General features: G+C 34.9%; 1 protein-coding gene across 1 annotated transcript in view; it reads left to right on the forward strand.

The window, feature by feature from the left end:
* Positions 1-9,422, forward strand: part of LOC105623825 — a 35,674-nt gene extending 26,252 nt beyond the window's left edge. Inside the window, exons 2-3 of the mRNA XM_012205200.1 lie at positions 4,322-4,524; positions 7,878-9,422. Coding sequence (XP_012060590.1) covers positions 4,322-4,524; positions 7,878-9,422 — 1,748 coding nt within the window. The remainder of the gene's footprint in view (positions 1-4,321; positions 4,525-7,877) is intronic.
* Positions 9,423-17,432: the final 8,010 nt, after the last annotated feature.

Here is a 17,432-nt window from a genome sequence, read left to right on the forward strand (position 1 = left end):
CTGTGCGAATATTCTATAGTATTTTCTCGTGTGCAATATTTTTCAGGAACAAAACGCTTGATTGTAGTAATGCTAGGGTTAATATATCTGCGAAAGTTATGCATACAGGTAGTCGCATATTTCTTCAGTGTTTACCCAGGCACGTTGCTTTTCTACGGAAAGAGAGAGTTGCAATACAGTACGACGCGTCATTGTTCTTCAACAATTGCACGGCAGAGTGTCGCTCGACTTTCCTTTTTTTCTGCTCATAACACCAAGATAAGAGCTCATGCACGCATGAGAAATGCGGTCCAAATTAGTTTCGTCTACTTGTTGCGTTTTGCCATAGATATTCCCATAAAGTACAATAAAGTGTACTTCCATATATATATTTCCTTATGTCACTTGTTAGAAACCGTAACTCTTGTTCCTATTTTACAGTACATTGATAATAAATGAATGTAGGAGAAATCGTTGAAGCGGTATATTTCTCGTTAGCGAAGAAATTAAACCGGCGCGATGGCTTTAAATTTAATGCAAAGACTTTCGTGGCATGTCCTAAGTAATAGCTCGATACGTTTGTCCGAGAAGCTTTCAGAGCAAAGATGCGGGTTTAGAAACGACCGCTTTATTTATGGCTCATTCACACGTATGAAGGCAACACGCTCACTTTCTGGAGCTTAATGGACCGTGAGAGCGGACATCGGACTATCTTCTTTCGGAGAGTCTTCGACTCTCAAGGGTGTTCGGCTCAACAGCTTTCCAAGAATGTACTTTTTCGACCAGAAAACTAAAGGTTTATGGAGAGGAAACCTAAACAGATGTTCCGACACTGTAAACTGATGAAACATCTGTTGTTTGTTGATTGTGTTCTTCAAACATTCGCATATTATAAAATTTTCGAGATGAATTAACGATGTGTCTTTCGAAACCTCGTTTCGATTATAGAGCATCGTACGAGTTTTAGTAGAAACTTTATGACCTCTTCCGCAATTAGAGTAATTAACATTTTCAAATGATAATAATTGTTGGCGCAATCGATACGCTTGGCTGCTTTTAAAAAAAAATTGAAGCGTCTACTTTGCAGAGGAGTTGCTGATGAGTCAGTACTTTGTAACGCGTTCGTGGAAAAATCTCACGCATAGAGAGCTTTGTCGGCATAGACAAATAGAATGACCATGAATTTATGGTGACTCACTATGACTGGCGTGAAAATCATTATATGGTTAAAGAAAATATCACATCATTTGTAACATTCATACAATCCGCGAAATCAGACATAATTTGATTCCATTCATCTTTATAGTTTTTAGTGATAATCTCGGACTAAATGAAAGTCGATTGGAACTAAAAATTCATAAAAAAAAAATTATAATGGAAAATAACATATGATCTGTAACAGTAGCATGAATATCTCTTACTGATTATTTATTATAAATCGCACGAATTGTTTTCATAATTTTTGTAGAAGCGATTTAATATCTGCCTATGTAGTACAAATTTACAGTAAAATTGCTGCAACATTTGCAGTATTATTATAAGATTTTATGCTTATGATACTAAATTCCTTTTATGAAAATTATGAAGACAATTCTCGCAATTTATAGTAGAGAAATAATAGGAGATATTTATACAATATTGCTGGAACATTGCAATGCAGTTATAATATGGTCTACACTATATATATAATATCGTATAATTGATACGAAATGTTACAAAATTAATTTGAAAATCGTTTCGGCCTATTCCTCGTTTATTGATGTAATCAGAAAATGAGAAAATAACCCTGCCAGTTAGATAAGTACATCACTGTACAGATTCTAGCAATTGCGATATTATCGTACATCATCAAATCATTTTACTGATGGAATAATTATAATCTTGATGCAAATTTTGTTCCAAGAAAACAGCGCTTTCCCGCGAGATTTTATTCAGCATTCGAAAGATATGGGATTCATATACGTTGTTTTCTAACTGTCCAATGCAGAACGCAGAACATTATGAAATTTTGCTAGCTTATAGATTATCATGACCGAGGTCATGATAACCTATGTGCAAATATTGTACAAATTTTAAGCTGAACGCACACTATTACGACAAATGAATTCGACCCTTTTGTACCTATGGTAATTGTTGAGACTAATTTTCCTTAAGTTGTTTGAGACTAATTAGACTCTCCATTGTTGTCTGCCGTAATAATGGCGACAACGCAAGAAAGCGAAATAAGTGGAGTTACCTAATATTCGATAGGGAACAAAAGGTTAATCGACGAGATTGTTTTGGGCGAGTCATTTTCCTGACGAAAAGAAATATTTTTAGTCAAAGGGTGTGTCGTTACTTTATTCGTCGTCACGTTCAACGACATTTATTCACGCGAAGAAAAAATGCAGGTAAAGAATCTTACAGCATTATTTATACTATTAATCAGAAGAATTTCAGGCATCTTATCGATCGTATTTTTCCGATAATGCGTATTTTTTTTCAATTTCTTTATAAATGTCTTTCAAACATTGTTGATAACTTTTGGAAAATATTTGGCTTAGTATGATTATTCGACGCCATCAAATCCATCAAGAAATTCAACAATAGTTAATTAAAACATTAATTTCAGAAATTACACTTTTATACAGAATAAATGGATTGTTGAAAGAGTAATTTTTCCGTAATTTAATATTGCCGACGAGAGCAGGAAAATGTTTTCATTTGCGAATGAAGGTTGCAAATTGCTGTTATTACAACAGCTGGCGGCGGGTTCGCAGACGTTGTGAGATTAGATGAGGGTGACAAGTATTCAGCCACCGCACCGCAGGAAGACGTCGCAGCAGGATCTATTTCCATTCCAGACTCTAGCGAAAATAGTCGCTTGAGTGCTACGTTGAGAAACGTAGGCGTGTTTAACGCTGCTTTCGGTCAATAATCGTTTAGTCGGAATCAAGATGAACGAGAAATAACCATAGGGTACCAATAATACCACGCTCATCGCCCACGTCTTTCGATCGGATGACGTCAATCTCTCGATTCGTTGCCCTTATCATCATCTTCCCCCGCAAATTCTTTCTTCCTTTTTTTTACACTAAAGTGGAAAATGAATTTATGTCGTAAATCATGACCGTAACGAATGTTCGTGACGTACTCCTTTTACGGAGCAGTCGCCGAACCGGATAATGAAATATCTGTCGGTTTGGCACGAAATGACGCGGGGCCTCGATTACGTCGAAAGCTATCGGCTAATTCGGGACAATGTGAAATCGCGAGCTGAGAAATTGTAAGAATCGATTTCGCGCGAACATGCGATTTTGCCTCGCGTGATTTTGATTGCTATTTATTACTATTAATCAGAAGAATTCCAAGCATTCGGTCGATTGTATTTTAGTCTTTCGATATTTTAATAATTATTATTTAAAGAAAATATTTGTAAAATTGATAAACACAATTATCGTCAATAAAATATAGCGGCTTTTATTTCTTCTGCGCTTATTCTATAAAAAAAGAATGATTTTGTTGAAATATTAGATGTGGGAAAAAGTTCGTGGCGTTTTTCCCGTTAGGCATTAAAAAACGCCACGAACTTTTTCCCACACCTAATATAAAGATTTAATTAGCTATAAAAACTGAAAATAATTTTGTTGGCTTATTAAAATAATTATGTATAACATGCTCAATCTGGTTGTTAGAATGTAGAACATTTAAGCATCATGAACAGTATTGTAAAAAGTTTTGAGAATTTCAAAACTTTCCAATATTGTTCATCACGCTTGTCCTAGATTCTAGATTAAATTTTTACACAGAAAGAATGATCTTATTGGCATATCTAAAAATTTCGATAGATACTGATCAGAAAATAATTTTGTTGGACCATCAAAATACTTATTTAGGAAATTCAAACATGTTAAGCAATACTGAGATGTTTTAATATTCTAGCAACTAGCTTGAGCGTTTTACATAATTATTTGAATAGTTCAACAAAATTATTTTCAGATCTATATCTGACTAAATTTTTAGTCACTTCATTAAAACCGCTCTCTTTGTGTAGATATTTCTGAAAAATCATATTGCAATTATAATCGATTGTTCGTAATGCGAAATTTCTTCCGTTACTCATTATGAGCATTCGCGATATAAATGTATGAATCATCGATTCTCCTTTGACTTAATATTGAAACTACGGCTCGAATATTAATAGCGCCACTGCCATTTATGGCGTACGCTATTGAACGCGAAACTAAAAGTTCATCGTCGAAGAATTTCTAAACGGCATCGAGATTTAATCACTACGAATTAATTGATTCAATTGTTACTGAATAGCGAATTGATCCTTGCGTTTTTGCAATTTGGATTTCAGGCGAGCTATATGTGGAAGATCTCAGCGAAAGAAGAACGGTTTCCATCAGGATGGGCTGGCTATGGGTCGAAGGTACTCCGATGAGGTTACCATTAAGAGCATTAAATCTTCGTCAGGCACCACCGAGCCTCTGTCAACCTCATACATTTGCTCTCGGTTTTACCTTGAGCGATTCAGAGAGTCGTTCGCTCGCCACCTTTTGGGTAATTATCATCACTAATTAAAGCTTTTTCGTAATTTTTTCTATCTTTTATATTGATATTAATTTGTCATCCAATTTTTTGAAAAAAAAAAATTAACAAAATAGGAATGTTAGTATTCATTATTCATAATGCACAATTTCTGAATATTCTAATAACGAAATATTATAAATATTAAAACAATATGAAATACAGAACGATTAAAACATTTTAAATGACGAAAAATAAATTTCTTCCATTACGCAGCGATTGAAATCTATATTTGAATTTTAATAAAACTAGATCCATAAATTCTGAGGCGACTAATCTCGGATATTGTTCGAGTTCTAATATACGGTTTCAGCCAGCATTCTAGCTATTATCATAATCGGTTTCAAAACAAATATACCTCAGCGTATCCGATAATTACTTATCGGACAATGATACCGAATATCTTGTACAAAGTATCAAAACACATAAATCTACTTGACAGCTTTCTTTGGAATCAGCATTGAGTGATTCTTTCAAAGTCACTTTTTTGGATAATTATTATTGCTGCTAATTAAAGCTTTTTCACAATTTCTCTTTCTATCTTTTATAGATCGACAAACATCAATTTACCAATTTCACGAATCATAAGATTTCGTAAGAGAAATCGATTTGTAGTCAATTGGAAAGGAATTTCCCGATTACTCTTGATCCCTGACCAGCGCAACGGCGTATTTCAAGCTAGAGAGGCTTTCGTGAGATCCGAAAGCATTCGCGATTTGGCATGGTTCCACAAGACAGAATCGGCCATTCTCGCGTTCCTCGGTCGGCGGCGACTGTAAGGCACGACAGAAGCGCGGACGAAGACAGGACAGGAGAGGCCAGAGAAGGAATAATATTCCTTTGGTGCGGAGACCGTACCATGCAATGTAATTGCATGTAAATGGCCTTTATCTCCGGCACGATCCGTTTCCTCAGCCGTAAAAAACACTTTCACGTGCGCCGGGCGAGCCACGCCGGCTCCCGTTTCGCTGAACGCTGCAACTTCTAATTACGGACCCGCTAGCGTCGCCATTCGATTTCTAACGCGTTATACAATTCCTGTGAGCAAGCGAGCGAGCAAGCAAGCGAGACCGTGCGAATCTACGACAGCTCTGATCTTTAGAATATCACCCAAAATTCAAATCCACACGCAGATTTCTCCTTTTTGCATAGAAGTCATCGTTGATTTCTGGCCACTTTCAGATCGTGCGAAGAGTCTCGTTTTATACGTGTTTCGCCCTAGCGTAGCATCGGATTTTCACTTCGCTTTTTTTTTCTCTCTACTTACGAAATAATCCAATTAGAAGCCCTCTTACGTATGCGACAATCTAAACCGATGAAACGTGCGCTCGTTCAACCGACCTTCACCGAAGACGCTTTGGCACGTGATTGTAGTATAATGCATTCGAAACACCAGCTTAAACAACATGTATGAGGTATCCTTGCGAAGGCCGCGGATGTCCAGGTGGCGGAGGAGAAACGACGGCTCTGTGATGTAACACAGACTACCCACCCGTCGAATCGCGAGATCTTAATAAGGCCAGTAGGCAAGGTCAACATACCCAGTTTGCCGATTCGCTTGCTATGATAAATGCGTGGGAGATTATTGTACCGTTCTCCCATGACCTGCCATTGTCAAGGAATCCCACCATCGCGCGCTCTCGTATCCGAGGAGAAGTTCCTCACCTCCTTGGACTCGTTCCAAGGACGATTATCTTGCCAGCGCATGGCCAGTCAATCGGACGAATCCTTCAATATTGTAATAGGACGTTCCGACGTTTTCACGCTGAATCGATTTAACGATGCTAATTGAGGCAATTGCAGTGACTACGCGAACGCCCATTGATGATCGTGTGCCGTGATTAGAATTGCGGATCGATGAGCATCATTGTCTAGGAATACAAGTACACGGCCGAACTCTCGTGCCATTTTGCCGCGGTATTTCTCTTGTCGTTTGTTCATAGCTCGATGCTGCGTCATGGTTTTCGATCGAAAGCAGGTTTTCCATGTTGTCCTCGAGATAGACAACGAACGGGCAAACCTGTCGGCTTTTTTCCAGACAGGCCTGATATCGGCCAGTGTCGTCGAACGCGCCGCTTGACGTACGAAGGCCGGCCTCGGCAAGCAAGGCGATAGAGAGATTTGTTCCCGTCGAGGATGGTAATGATCGACACGCCGCCGGTGGTTAACGAGCAAATTCCACGTTGTCGGAGTCCATCGTTCGTGCACTCGAGCGAACCGGCGACTTTCGAATCGCCGCGCTGGTCAGCGAAATCGTGTGTCACGGTCGATTCTGCGGGTAGACAGACTCGTTCGACTACTCCACGCAGCATCCAGATCTACCGTATGAGAATATGAAATCCGAATGTTCATAATCATCGGCAATGTTTTGCTGGTCCTACATTCTCGCCTATAATGTTAAACCACTTTACCTACTTACTACTATAAAAACTTTGTTATCGGAATTATCAGTCAATTTAATTTTTAATTGTCTTGATATTAATTTTAATTGCCATATAACTTTTTCAAAAGCCAAGGCTTTCTTTAAAACAATTTCATATATATCTTTTTGTGCATCATAACTATATGACATAAGCAATAGTGATTTATAATATGTGATTTATAATGTTAAAATACTTTAAGAAAATTGCAACATTTATTTTAAAAAAACGTATTTTTGAACTATATATTTTCTACATAATTTAAAAAGAATAATTTTCAATTTTATTTTAATTTTTATTGATAAGCTAAAATGACAGAGATTTATTATTTTAGATTTATATGAATAATAAATCAAATAACAAAAGAAGAATCAAGTATGATGAAGACTTATAAATCTAGTTTAATATTATTTATATATATAAATTTTAAATATAACTTTTATTTATTTAAATTAAACGCCGATTAATCAGATTTGAAAATCAATCGTAAATTAAAATTGAAATAATAAGATAAATTTGTTCTTTTTTAGCTGAACTTCTCGCACTCACACACAGTTCATCTTTTTTTCTTTTTTTTCAATGTGAAAAGGAAAACGGGAAAGATAAATCATGCAAAAAGTTTAGCTAAGAAGAATAGAACTTAATCATAATTAAATGATTGTTAAGTTCGTTAATGATTGTTAATAATCAATGTGCAATTTAAATAACTGAAAGATGTATTTAAAATTTACATATTTATAAATATTATTATGCGCCAAATTAGTTTTGATCATATATTAAGTTTGGCTCTTCTTTACTTATATTTGACTATTTTTCAATGTTTAAAAAATACTATCTTATTAATTATTTCAAATATTTAATTATACAATTGTTTAAATAGAGCATGTCAATCATTTATTTTTTCAGGCTGACACGGAACCGATCTATTGGTCTTGGGTCAGAGCGATTGCGGCCGAATTAGTCCGACAAACGCCGTTTCGCGCTCAACGATGCTTGAACTTCCTGGAGATATTGACCATTTGTCCGAGAGGTCCGGTTCCATTGCCAGACAGTCCGACGGAGACGAGAAGGCGATCTCGCAGTGAATTACGTTGCTGGCCAAGCGATTCACCGACGGAGAAGATGGCGTTGTGCACGACGACGATCCTTGACGATTCCAGGAGGAGGGCAAGGAGTGAATTACGCGGTTGGTCCAGTAGTAACTCGAGCGACGAAGACCTGTTGGGAGAATTTCGAAGCATACCCACTGTGATAAGCAACAAGGACCAACCGGTCAGCAGAGCGTGGGGTTGCAGCGAAAGCAGCGAGGGTAGCGACGACAGTCTCCCTTGGGGTGGCATATGCCGGTCGAGCGATACAGTGGACTCCCGCAGCGTCCCTTTACCGGAACCAGAAACAAGAGAACAGAGGATACAGAGATACAAAGAGGCGCGCAGACGCGAAAACGAAGCGAGAAGTCGACGAGTCCTTGAAGAGGATGCAAGGCGGAAAGCAAGAGCCGAGGAAAACAACAACAACTTGCCGAAGATCTACGGTAGAACCAGAAGTAGGATTTGTTCTGTCAACGATAACGATGATGCTCATCCGACCCGCTCGCTTAAAAAGGAACTTCTTACATCGACCGACATACGAAAGCAAAACGAGAATTCGATTATCGATCGATTACCTCCGCTCAAACCGAACGAGATCTCCACAGTGAGGTTTACTGAGGAAAATTATCGAAACGAGGACGATAAACGGAACAATAATAGTTCTAGAAGTGGAAACAACAGTCCTGGAATACTCAGGCCGGACATCAATGAAAGGAGAAGTAGAGCCAGAGAGAGAAGAATCATTCGTGACAAGGCGCAGCTACCGCAGGTCCAGCAATTGATGACCGGTATCACCATCGCTAACGTGGAAACTCTTCGGGAACGGAAAGAGCGGCTGGCTCTCCTGTCTTCCAGAATTCCCATTCCCCGTCAATTGTCGCAGCCTTGCCAAAAATCCATGGATTGCCCGGCAATTGCATCCCCGAGTTCTCCATCGGCCTTAACGGTACCACCTTGCGAAGAGGATGTTGCCAAACTTTTGGAGCGATGTCAGAGGGTAGACAAATACGTGCCGGTGCGGGAGAAGCTGACTTTATTTGAATCTCTTTCGAGATTAGGCGGTCGCCTGGCCAGAAGCACGGAAGATCTTGGTCGAACATCTTGCAAGCCCAGTCCCAAGGGTAAACAACGCGCCCGGTCTCTTCATGATCTCAACCGAGGCGCCAGGGCTCTACCTGTAAGAGAAATGTGTCGATTTTTTGAAGGCGATCTAGAGCAAGACGCTTGCCAGAAAGCGATGAATCTTGCGAAAACGAGATTTAGCGATCCACCCGCGAAAAACACATGGAAAGATCCGAGTTCGAAATACGAGGCACCATGCATCAGCACTTCCGTGAGAAAGAAACATTATTTAAAGTGAATGCAACTAGTGAATCGTTCTTTCAGGACATTTCAGAGCTTAACTCTCTAATAAGATTTTCAATATGAGGGAAAGTAGAATTGGATATATTTTGATATTTTGTTTATTTTTTAAATATAATATACAAAATGTGTAAAAGAAGTTAAATAATATAATACAAAATCTGTTCTTCTATTAACAATGTAAAATGTGCGTTGTAAAATAGAAGTCACATCTTATTATTAGAGTTAGTCCAACCTCATCTTATTATTAGAGAGTTAAGAATTAATATATCCTCAAATTCACGTCTTATTGAAAATGAAGTAGCGAACTCAAAAAGACGGAGTAATTACTCAATTATTTCTTATATCTTCCTCTCAGCATAAATTTTCATAAATTATGTCGGTTTTTGTAGCTAGTGTAAAATATTTTTAGAAAATATTTTCCAATCGAACAAACTGTGGTAAATAACATAAAAACCCAAAAATCATGACTGATTTCCGTTTCTATCGCGTGACTGATAAATCAATAAATATTAAAATCATCAAAGTTTGCGAAAGTCCCTCTCAAATAGAACACAAAATCGTAATAAAATCAAAACATCAAGAAAGTTATTTTAAGAAAAATCATAATAAATATCATAATAAAAAATCACAATAAGAGAGAGAGAGAGAGAGAGAGAGAGAGAGAGAGAGAGAGATGTCAAGAATTCACTGTAAAATAAAAAATGTATCGAATAACATCATTATGATTTTTCCTAAAATGACTTCTGCAGAGTTTGACAAGAGTTATACAAAGTTTTTCTTAAATAAAACACACAATTTTTGACAGAATCCTTTTTCATTCGACAAAATATCTTTAGTAGATTATGACAAAATTATTTGAACAGGATAGCCGAATGACCACCCCCCTTTTTGCACTCTGATACGCTTGATGAAATTTTTTATGTCATTTTGACATCACCAGCTCAATCTCAGCGATGGACTGGATGTTCACATATTGGTATTTTTGTATATCTTATACCGATTCCTCGAATTTCTTCACTGCGATGATGATGTGCTCTGTTGGACGATTTTGCTATCTAAAATAATCACGTTTTCGGAATATAATTTTGATCACATTCCGCAAATTTCCATAAAATTTTTTTGCGTAGTTTGATGTTGTATCGCTCCATATCGCACATTATATTAAATTTCACAATTTCAAGATGACACATGTTAAAGTTAGTGACAAGTTAATGTCGAATTCATGAGTGCATTCCGAAGTTACTTTCTATAACTTTTGCTGATCCTATATTTGATGTTATTTTGATCTTATTATGATTTTATGTTTTATCTGGCTCTTATTAATAACAGTAATTAATTTTTTAGATATTCGCCTAATTAAAATGTTCTCAAGACAATCCGTGAATCGAAACGACATACTTTTATCAATATTGTATAGAATAAATTATTTATGCACTAATAGCCTGCGCTCGTAAAGGCATTTACGATTTATTGATTTACTTTATCAGAGCCTATAATTTCTCTTGTTTGGTGACAATCAGTTCCTCGATGATCCTCATTCCCGGTACGCAAAGCTAACTCGATTTAATTGTTTATCAAACACTTTAGATTAGAATCAACTTTGTTGTTTGTGGGCGATGATTGTCACACTTGCGCCGAGAGAAAGTCGCCGCGCGCGCAGGCTCATTTTCACGCTCTCGAGGCCCCGAACCGTGCTTGATTCTCTCAAATTGCTGGTTGTCGCGATCGGCCATCAAAGTAAAAGAAAAAGAAGATACTGATACTTACCTGCGTGTCTTACGAAAGTGAAAATAAAGAATATAATCGTCATAGAAATTTCTTATCTCAGAATTAGAAATCTATTTTCCTTTTCGAAGAATGTTCTGAACTAATAATGTACGCTGGTGCAATAAGTTTTTCGACGATCTTTATGGATCGGTTTACACCAGTTCACAACATTCTTAAAAAAAAAAACAGATCTCCAATTTAGAGGTGAGAAATTTTTATGATGATCGTATTCTTTATCTCTCGTGTATACCAATTCAGAACATTTTTTGAAAAAGGATAGAGTAGATTTCATCTTTATTTGTTACACAAATATCGTTTTGGATCATAGACAATTTGTTTGCATTTAAAAATATATAATCAGCATATAACTTCTTGCGTGCAGTTATGCGTATCAGCGAGATCAAGCGTGGCCGATCATGATATGAGGAGAGTGACGGAAAAAGAAAGAGAGATAGATAAATAGAAAAAGAAAGAGAGCCGAAGGGAGAGGGGGAATTGGAGAAACCGGTAATTTACGTTCACCGCGAGCTATTGCCGCAATGTTGAACACCTGTATGTATACAAACTATACGTACCGCGAACCGATCGCCGAGCTCACTTTTCGATTAGCCTGAATTCGATCGTCGGGATTTTAATCAGGCAACAGCTCATTCGTTTAAGTATCCAAAGAAATGAATATAATAAGTATCGCGAATGTTTATGACGTTTCCCCAATTACAATAATCACAAGTGAAATTTGTACATAATTGATTAATTTCTGTACCTGAAATTGTTGGTTCTATGTTTTCTTTTTCTTAGGCTATAGTTTAACTTTTGTTATGTCCTCGCGTTGCGATTGTAAATAAATATCTAATTATTATCGATTTATATGATTTATATGTATATAAATATATTTATGTATAGCGCTGAGGTACTATCGTGTCTCCTGATAGTCTTTGTTGAGTGTTTTGATGTGTAATATTTGCCATTAGGGCGATCGCCCTTCGTCAAATCTCTTGAATTTCCGTTGAGAATCAGAGTACAGACTAGAGTCGACTTCCGCTTATTTCGAATCGAAACGATCATTTCCGCTCGTACAGTACTCCTCTCACTTTCTCGTTTCTTTTCATAATTGATAACACACAATGTGTAAGAATAAAAATGTGTTCTAATTTCATACAAAATAAATAAAAAAATGAGTTTGACTTTGAGAGAAGATATAAGATAAAAAAATTGTAAAAAAATTGTTTGACAAAAAAGACTTTCCTTGAAAGAAAATCTTGTTATTTATCAAATTTTATTTTAATAGCGATTGAACAATGAAGAAATTATAAACTCTCTAATTTGTTAAACAATAATTATTATGCATCCTGACAATTATATTATATACAATTTTCAGCATGCATATAATAATTATATTACATAGAGTCGCCGAAATTGATTCGTCCTACAAAATTATTTGTAACCAATATTTGAAAAATAATTTTGTACAGTTATCCAAGACACACAAATCAAGAGAAAATCAAAATGACATATTTTGACATCAAAATGACGATTTTTTTTGTTACAAAATTTGACTGTTTATTGACTTTAAGTATCAAAATAAAATCATTTTGATGTTTTTGATTTTTTGTGTTGGCTTTTGTGTGTTCTTTGGGGATTTCATCGAGATATGCTTGAAAGATAGCCATTACTTTTGTATTTCGTTAGTATAAAAATGCGACTTTCTTGCGTTATGTATATGGAATTGTGAACGTAATGTAACCGAAAATAAGGATTATATTATAAAAATATTGCGGATCATTTTGAGACAGAGCGATCGAGAGTAATTGTATAATTCTTCATTAATTATTATTCGCGTATAGATTATTCTGAAAATATTCTGGAGTTCTTCTTGTAATAAAGTTTAGATTTGTCATTGTTAGTTAATTTTTCTTTAAATATCGATTGAAAAAATTTTATAAGTTTACAATAAAATCAATTATACTGCTGTTACATATTAACTTATATTACATATTTGAATTGTTACATACTGACATATATGGAGCAAATTAAATTTTTTCAATTAATATTTAAACATTTTTCTCATATTTCTGAAAGAATTCCAGGATACTGTTAGGACCCGATCGCAATGTTGCCAGCAGTCGACGACCGTCTACAGGGTGATTGAAATGACTCCGTTATCACATATAGATACATATAATATTTTGTAGTAGATTCAAACGCGATGTCATTTATCAGTGCCACCCGGTACGAAGGGTTGGTCGCCAAAGAGGTCTTCTAGTCCCTCATCGGATAATTCCGAAAGGTTATCCCCCATATGTAACTACTCGTCGATATATTCTGATTTTTATTACCCCACGAAATATTTGTCAAATGTACGAATCGCGTACCGTCCGCGGCGCAATTACGCGGCGAAAGTTGCGCGTCTTTGTATTTACCTTTGTTGTAATAAAAAGGGACGAATAATGGCCGTTACATAAAAGTGATTGTTGTTAGAAAGCTGGCGGGGTCGTAGTGACCAACGAATGCGTCGGCATTCCTAGCCTGTTTCTTTTCCTATGGTTATTTACGCTCATATCTTTTTCATCCAAGCTCACCCACGCAAATCATTGTTTCCCTTCTCTCCTTTCTCTAGCGATGTATCCCGATGCTGATTTTCGCGAAATAAAGAGAATAGATTTGCATATTTTATATAAATGTTAATGTAATTCCTGAGATCGAATTATGCTGTTTAAATTATTTCTGACGCTTTTGGCAATGAGTAAACATTATGATTGACATTTCAATTTTATTAGTGATGTGTTTCATGCGTGTTTTCGAAATTGTTTCCAGTTTCGCTTTCCTTTTCACATAGCGTGCCTTCATTTGTGAAAATTCGCTAATTATCCAGTTTTCGCAAGATCAAATAGGTAGAGATTGTGTATGATATTCTCATAAATGAGAGCAGTGTTAATTATGTTTTCTAGATAAAATGTCAGAAATTTATGAATCGCGATTGTTGCACAACCTTCCGGAAAAATATTTTTCTTATCCGTTTGCATTTTGTAAGAAAACGGAAACTTGCCAAATAAAAAAGAGAGAACATTTTTAATAAAGTTTTTATAAACATTAGAGATAAAAAAATATGTTCTTTTAACTTCGAAATAGAAAATCGAATAAAAAAACTAATTTTATGATAAAAAATTGTCATCAAAATTAACAAAAATGATACAAAATTGTTACTATCAAACTTTTAGAGTAAATCTTTTAAAAATTAAAAATTAAGTCATTTTCTCCAAAACTGGCTTAATTTTCAGTCTTTAGGGTGAAGTTCTACTTCAAAGAATTTAGAAAGTATACCTATGTTATTTTCGTATTATTTAATTTATTTTTATAACTTTAAATATCGAGGTAGAAATATCTGCATTTATATAATTCTTTTTCGAAACTGGATCTAAGGATAGTTGATTCTTATATTTAAGACCGCCTTAAATACAGTCTTAAAATATTGTAAACCAATCACAGATCTGTATTAATATTTTAAAACACGCTTGAAGTAAGATTTAAAATTTTTGAAATAAGAACGGAAATAAGAACGGAACTATAAATACCAATCAAAGTGTATTCATGGCTAAGAAAGGAACATATTTATCTTTCTATGATTTTAATATCGCTTTATAAGAGGAGAATACTTTTTGCGCCTCTTCTCTTATCAGTCATTGTAACATTTTAATTGTTTAGATCGTTTAAAAACTAAATTCTGGAACAATAATATGGTATCAAGTGTCTAAAGAAAATACAATTCCGAGTAAAAAATTGTGGCCGGGATAAAAGTTAATTTATATTGGATTTACTGGATTCAAAATTTCTGAATTTTTATAATTTTTATCTCTAACAAAGATATACGCATTCTTCTATCCTTTTCATCAAAGATCGTTTATATTTTCTATTGGAATGGAAGTAACAATTTCTGATCTCAGTCTATGAAGCGTCCTTGCAAAGTTTGCGATACTGGCATGTGTATTTAAGATTCACGTTTACATAACGGCGATCGGTATATTTTATTCCAATGTTTATTCATTCGGTTATTTACGTACGAAGTCGCTCGCGCGTTTATATCAACGCCCACTTACTGTACGTGCACGCATATAATTTTTGTTCCGCATGTTTACGTAAAAGTGGTAGCTATCAATTTACGAGGAAAGCCGACGGAGAGTTTTGCGAGGATTAGAATCGTCGAGATTGCGTTGCGGATCAACGATTCGCTTTCAGTGAGCGCGTGCTGTCTCCACAGTTTCCAAAATAAGAGCAAAGAATTTAGTTCTTCTTTTTTTTTCAGCCAATCGATTTCCAATCCCTGAAATAAAAGATATCGGATATATATCTCTTTCGATTCCGCTACACATCGAAGAAGAGACATCGCAGACTTTCACTCGTTATAACCGAAGTCATTTTTAAATTAAGATATATGCGAACTCTTTTTTTCTTCTGTATAAATGTTTCTCATCAAAATTCATTGAAACTGTCGTTCCAATTATATTATAGGAAAACCTGTTTGAGAGATAAATTTCAACTTCTCATTTTTAACTTCTCATAATGGCGGAAGAGAAATGTAGATATATGTTTTAAATCTTTCTCTGTTCATGTCTATGAAAAAAAATCCACGGTTTTTAATAAGCCAATATATTATAGAAATCAACAGTCGAGAAAGACAGCGATAATGTCCAGATATCACAGAAAACAACTTATTCAAAGAGTGAGATCGATGCTGTTCATTTAAAGATGTATTATACATATGTTTTAAAATGAACAAATTGTAAAAAAAATTACAGATTTTTCTATACTATATTTGAAGGTAATATAAAATGTTTGACGGGATGATTTAGAATCTGGAACAAAATTATTTCAATAAAAAGTAAATATTTCGTATGTATCACAAAAAATAACAATGTCCAACATAATTTTTCACGAGTATCAATAATCATTTTCGATATATTTTTGTATTTGCTGAACATCGTTGGATTTCAAAATTAACTATCACGTAACATTTTAAAGAAAAATGACGTTAAAGAGAACAAAAATATTAATTTTGTGGTTTTTTTATGATGTATCTTTGCCAATAATTTTTAATAAATTTACGCAAAAATATTAACTTTAAAATATATTTTGTTTCATTTTGGTAGAATTTTTTGTTTTTAAGATATAGCAATTTAAAAATAGCTTTTTTCTTTTTTTTGAAAAAGACATTATTCTTAATATTGCATTATAAGCAATGAAAAGTAGATGCTTTTGTATTTGATAATATTAGGATATAATAATAGGAATCGAATCATACTAAATCAAAAAACAATATGAGATTAATAAAATATAATATGATATACAGGGAGATTACATAATTTTCAAGATCACATAGATTCATGTTGCAAAAAGAAGGTCAAATTTTGTCGGATAGCCCTAATAATCAAGTTGACATTACTTGCCATCATTTTGACAACATAATGACATCCTTAACGACATTCTAATGTCAAAATTATGATAAAGGACACGAGCTTATTTTCTGGGATGTAGAGATGTAAACGACGGAAAAGTCCTAGAATTTTAGAATAAAAAACACAGGAAATAATGATTTTTTTCCTTTAACAGTTTTTTACTCGGATATTTTTTTACCATTTCACAATTTCGACGCTATTTGAGTTTTTGCATTTATCCATAAGATTTCTGTGTAAAAAATAGTTACAAAAGTTAAAATATCAATGATTAATAAATTGTATACTGTGATTATAAATATATATATCCTAAATTTAAATTAATGAGACAACGTTCGTTGAATCTCTAATTACTCTTGAATCAATATTATATTGGGATGTTGTTTCAAAATAATTAAAATATAGAATACAATTGTAACCAATATTCGAATGCGATTGTGGCGTAGCAGCAGTTATGCACGAAACTGCTATGCCAGAGATCGCGGGTTTCGATCTCAGGCAGAACCAAAAAATGTTTCGAACGCTCATATAGCTCCTCTCGGTAGGTAATGGCAAGTCACCGAGAGAGTATCTTTGCCAAGAGAATTTCTTTAACAAAAATCGTTTTTGTTTGGAATCGACGTTAAATAGTAAGTCTCATATGACAATCAGTCGCAATGCGCACCACGAGCATATGAGAGAAGTCATCACAAACAATAGGATTGAGATGATAACCAAAAAATATACAAAATAATGTCTTATTTTTAAAGTTAATGTGCTGTTAATAACAGCATTTATTTAGTTTTTAAATA

Source organism: Atta cephalotes (assembly GCF_000143395.1).
Source record: "Atta cephalotes unplaced genomic scaffold scaffold00065, whole genome shotgun sequence".
NCBI classification, from domain to species: domain Eukaryota; kingdom Metazoa; phylum Arthropoda; class Insecta; order Hymenoptera; family Formicidae; genus Atta; species Atta cephalotes.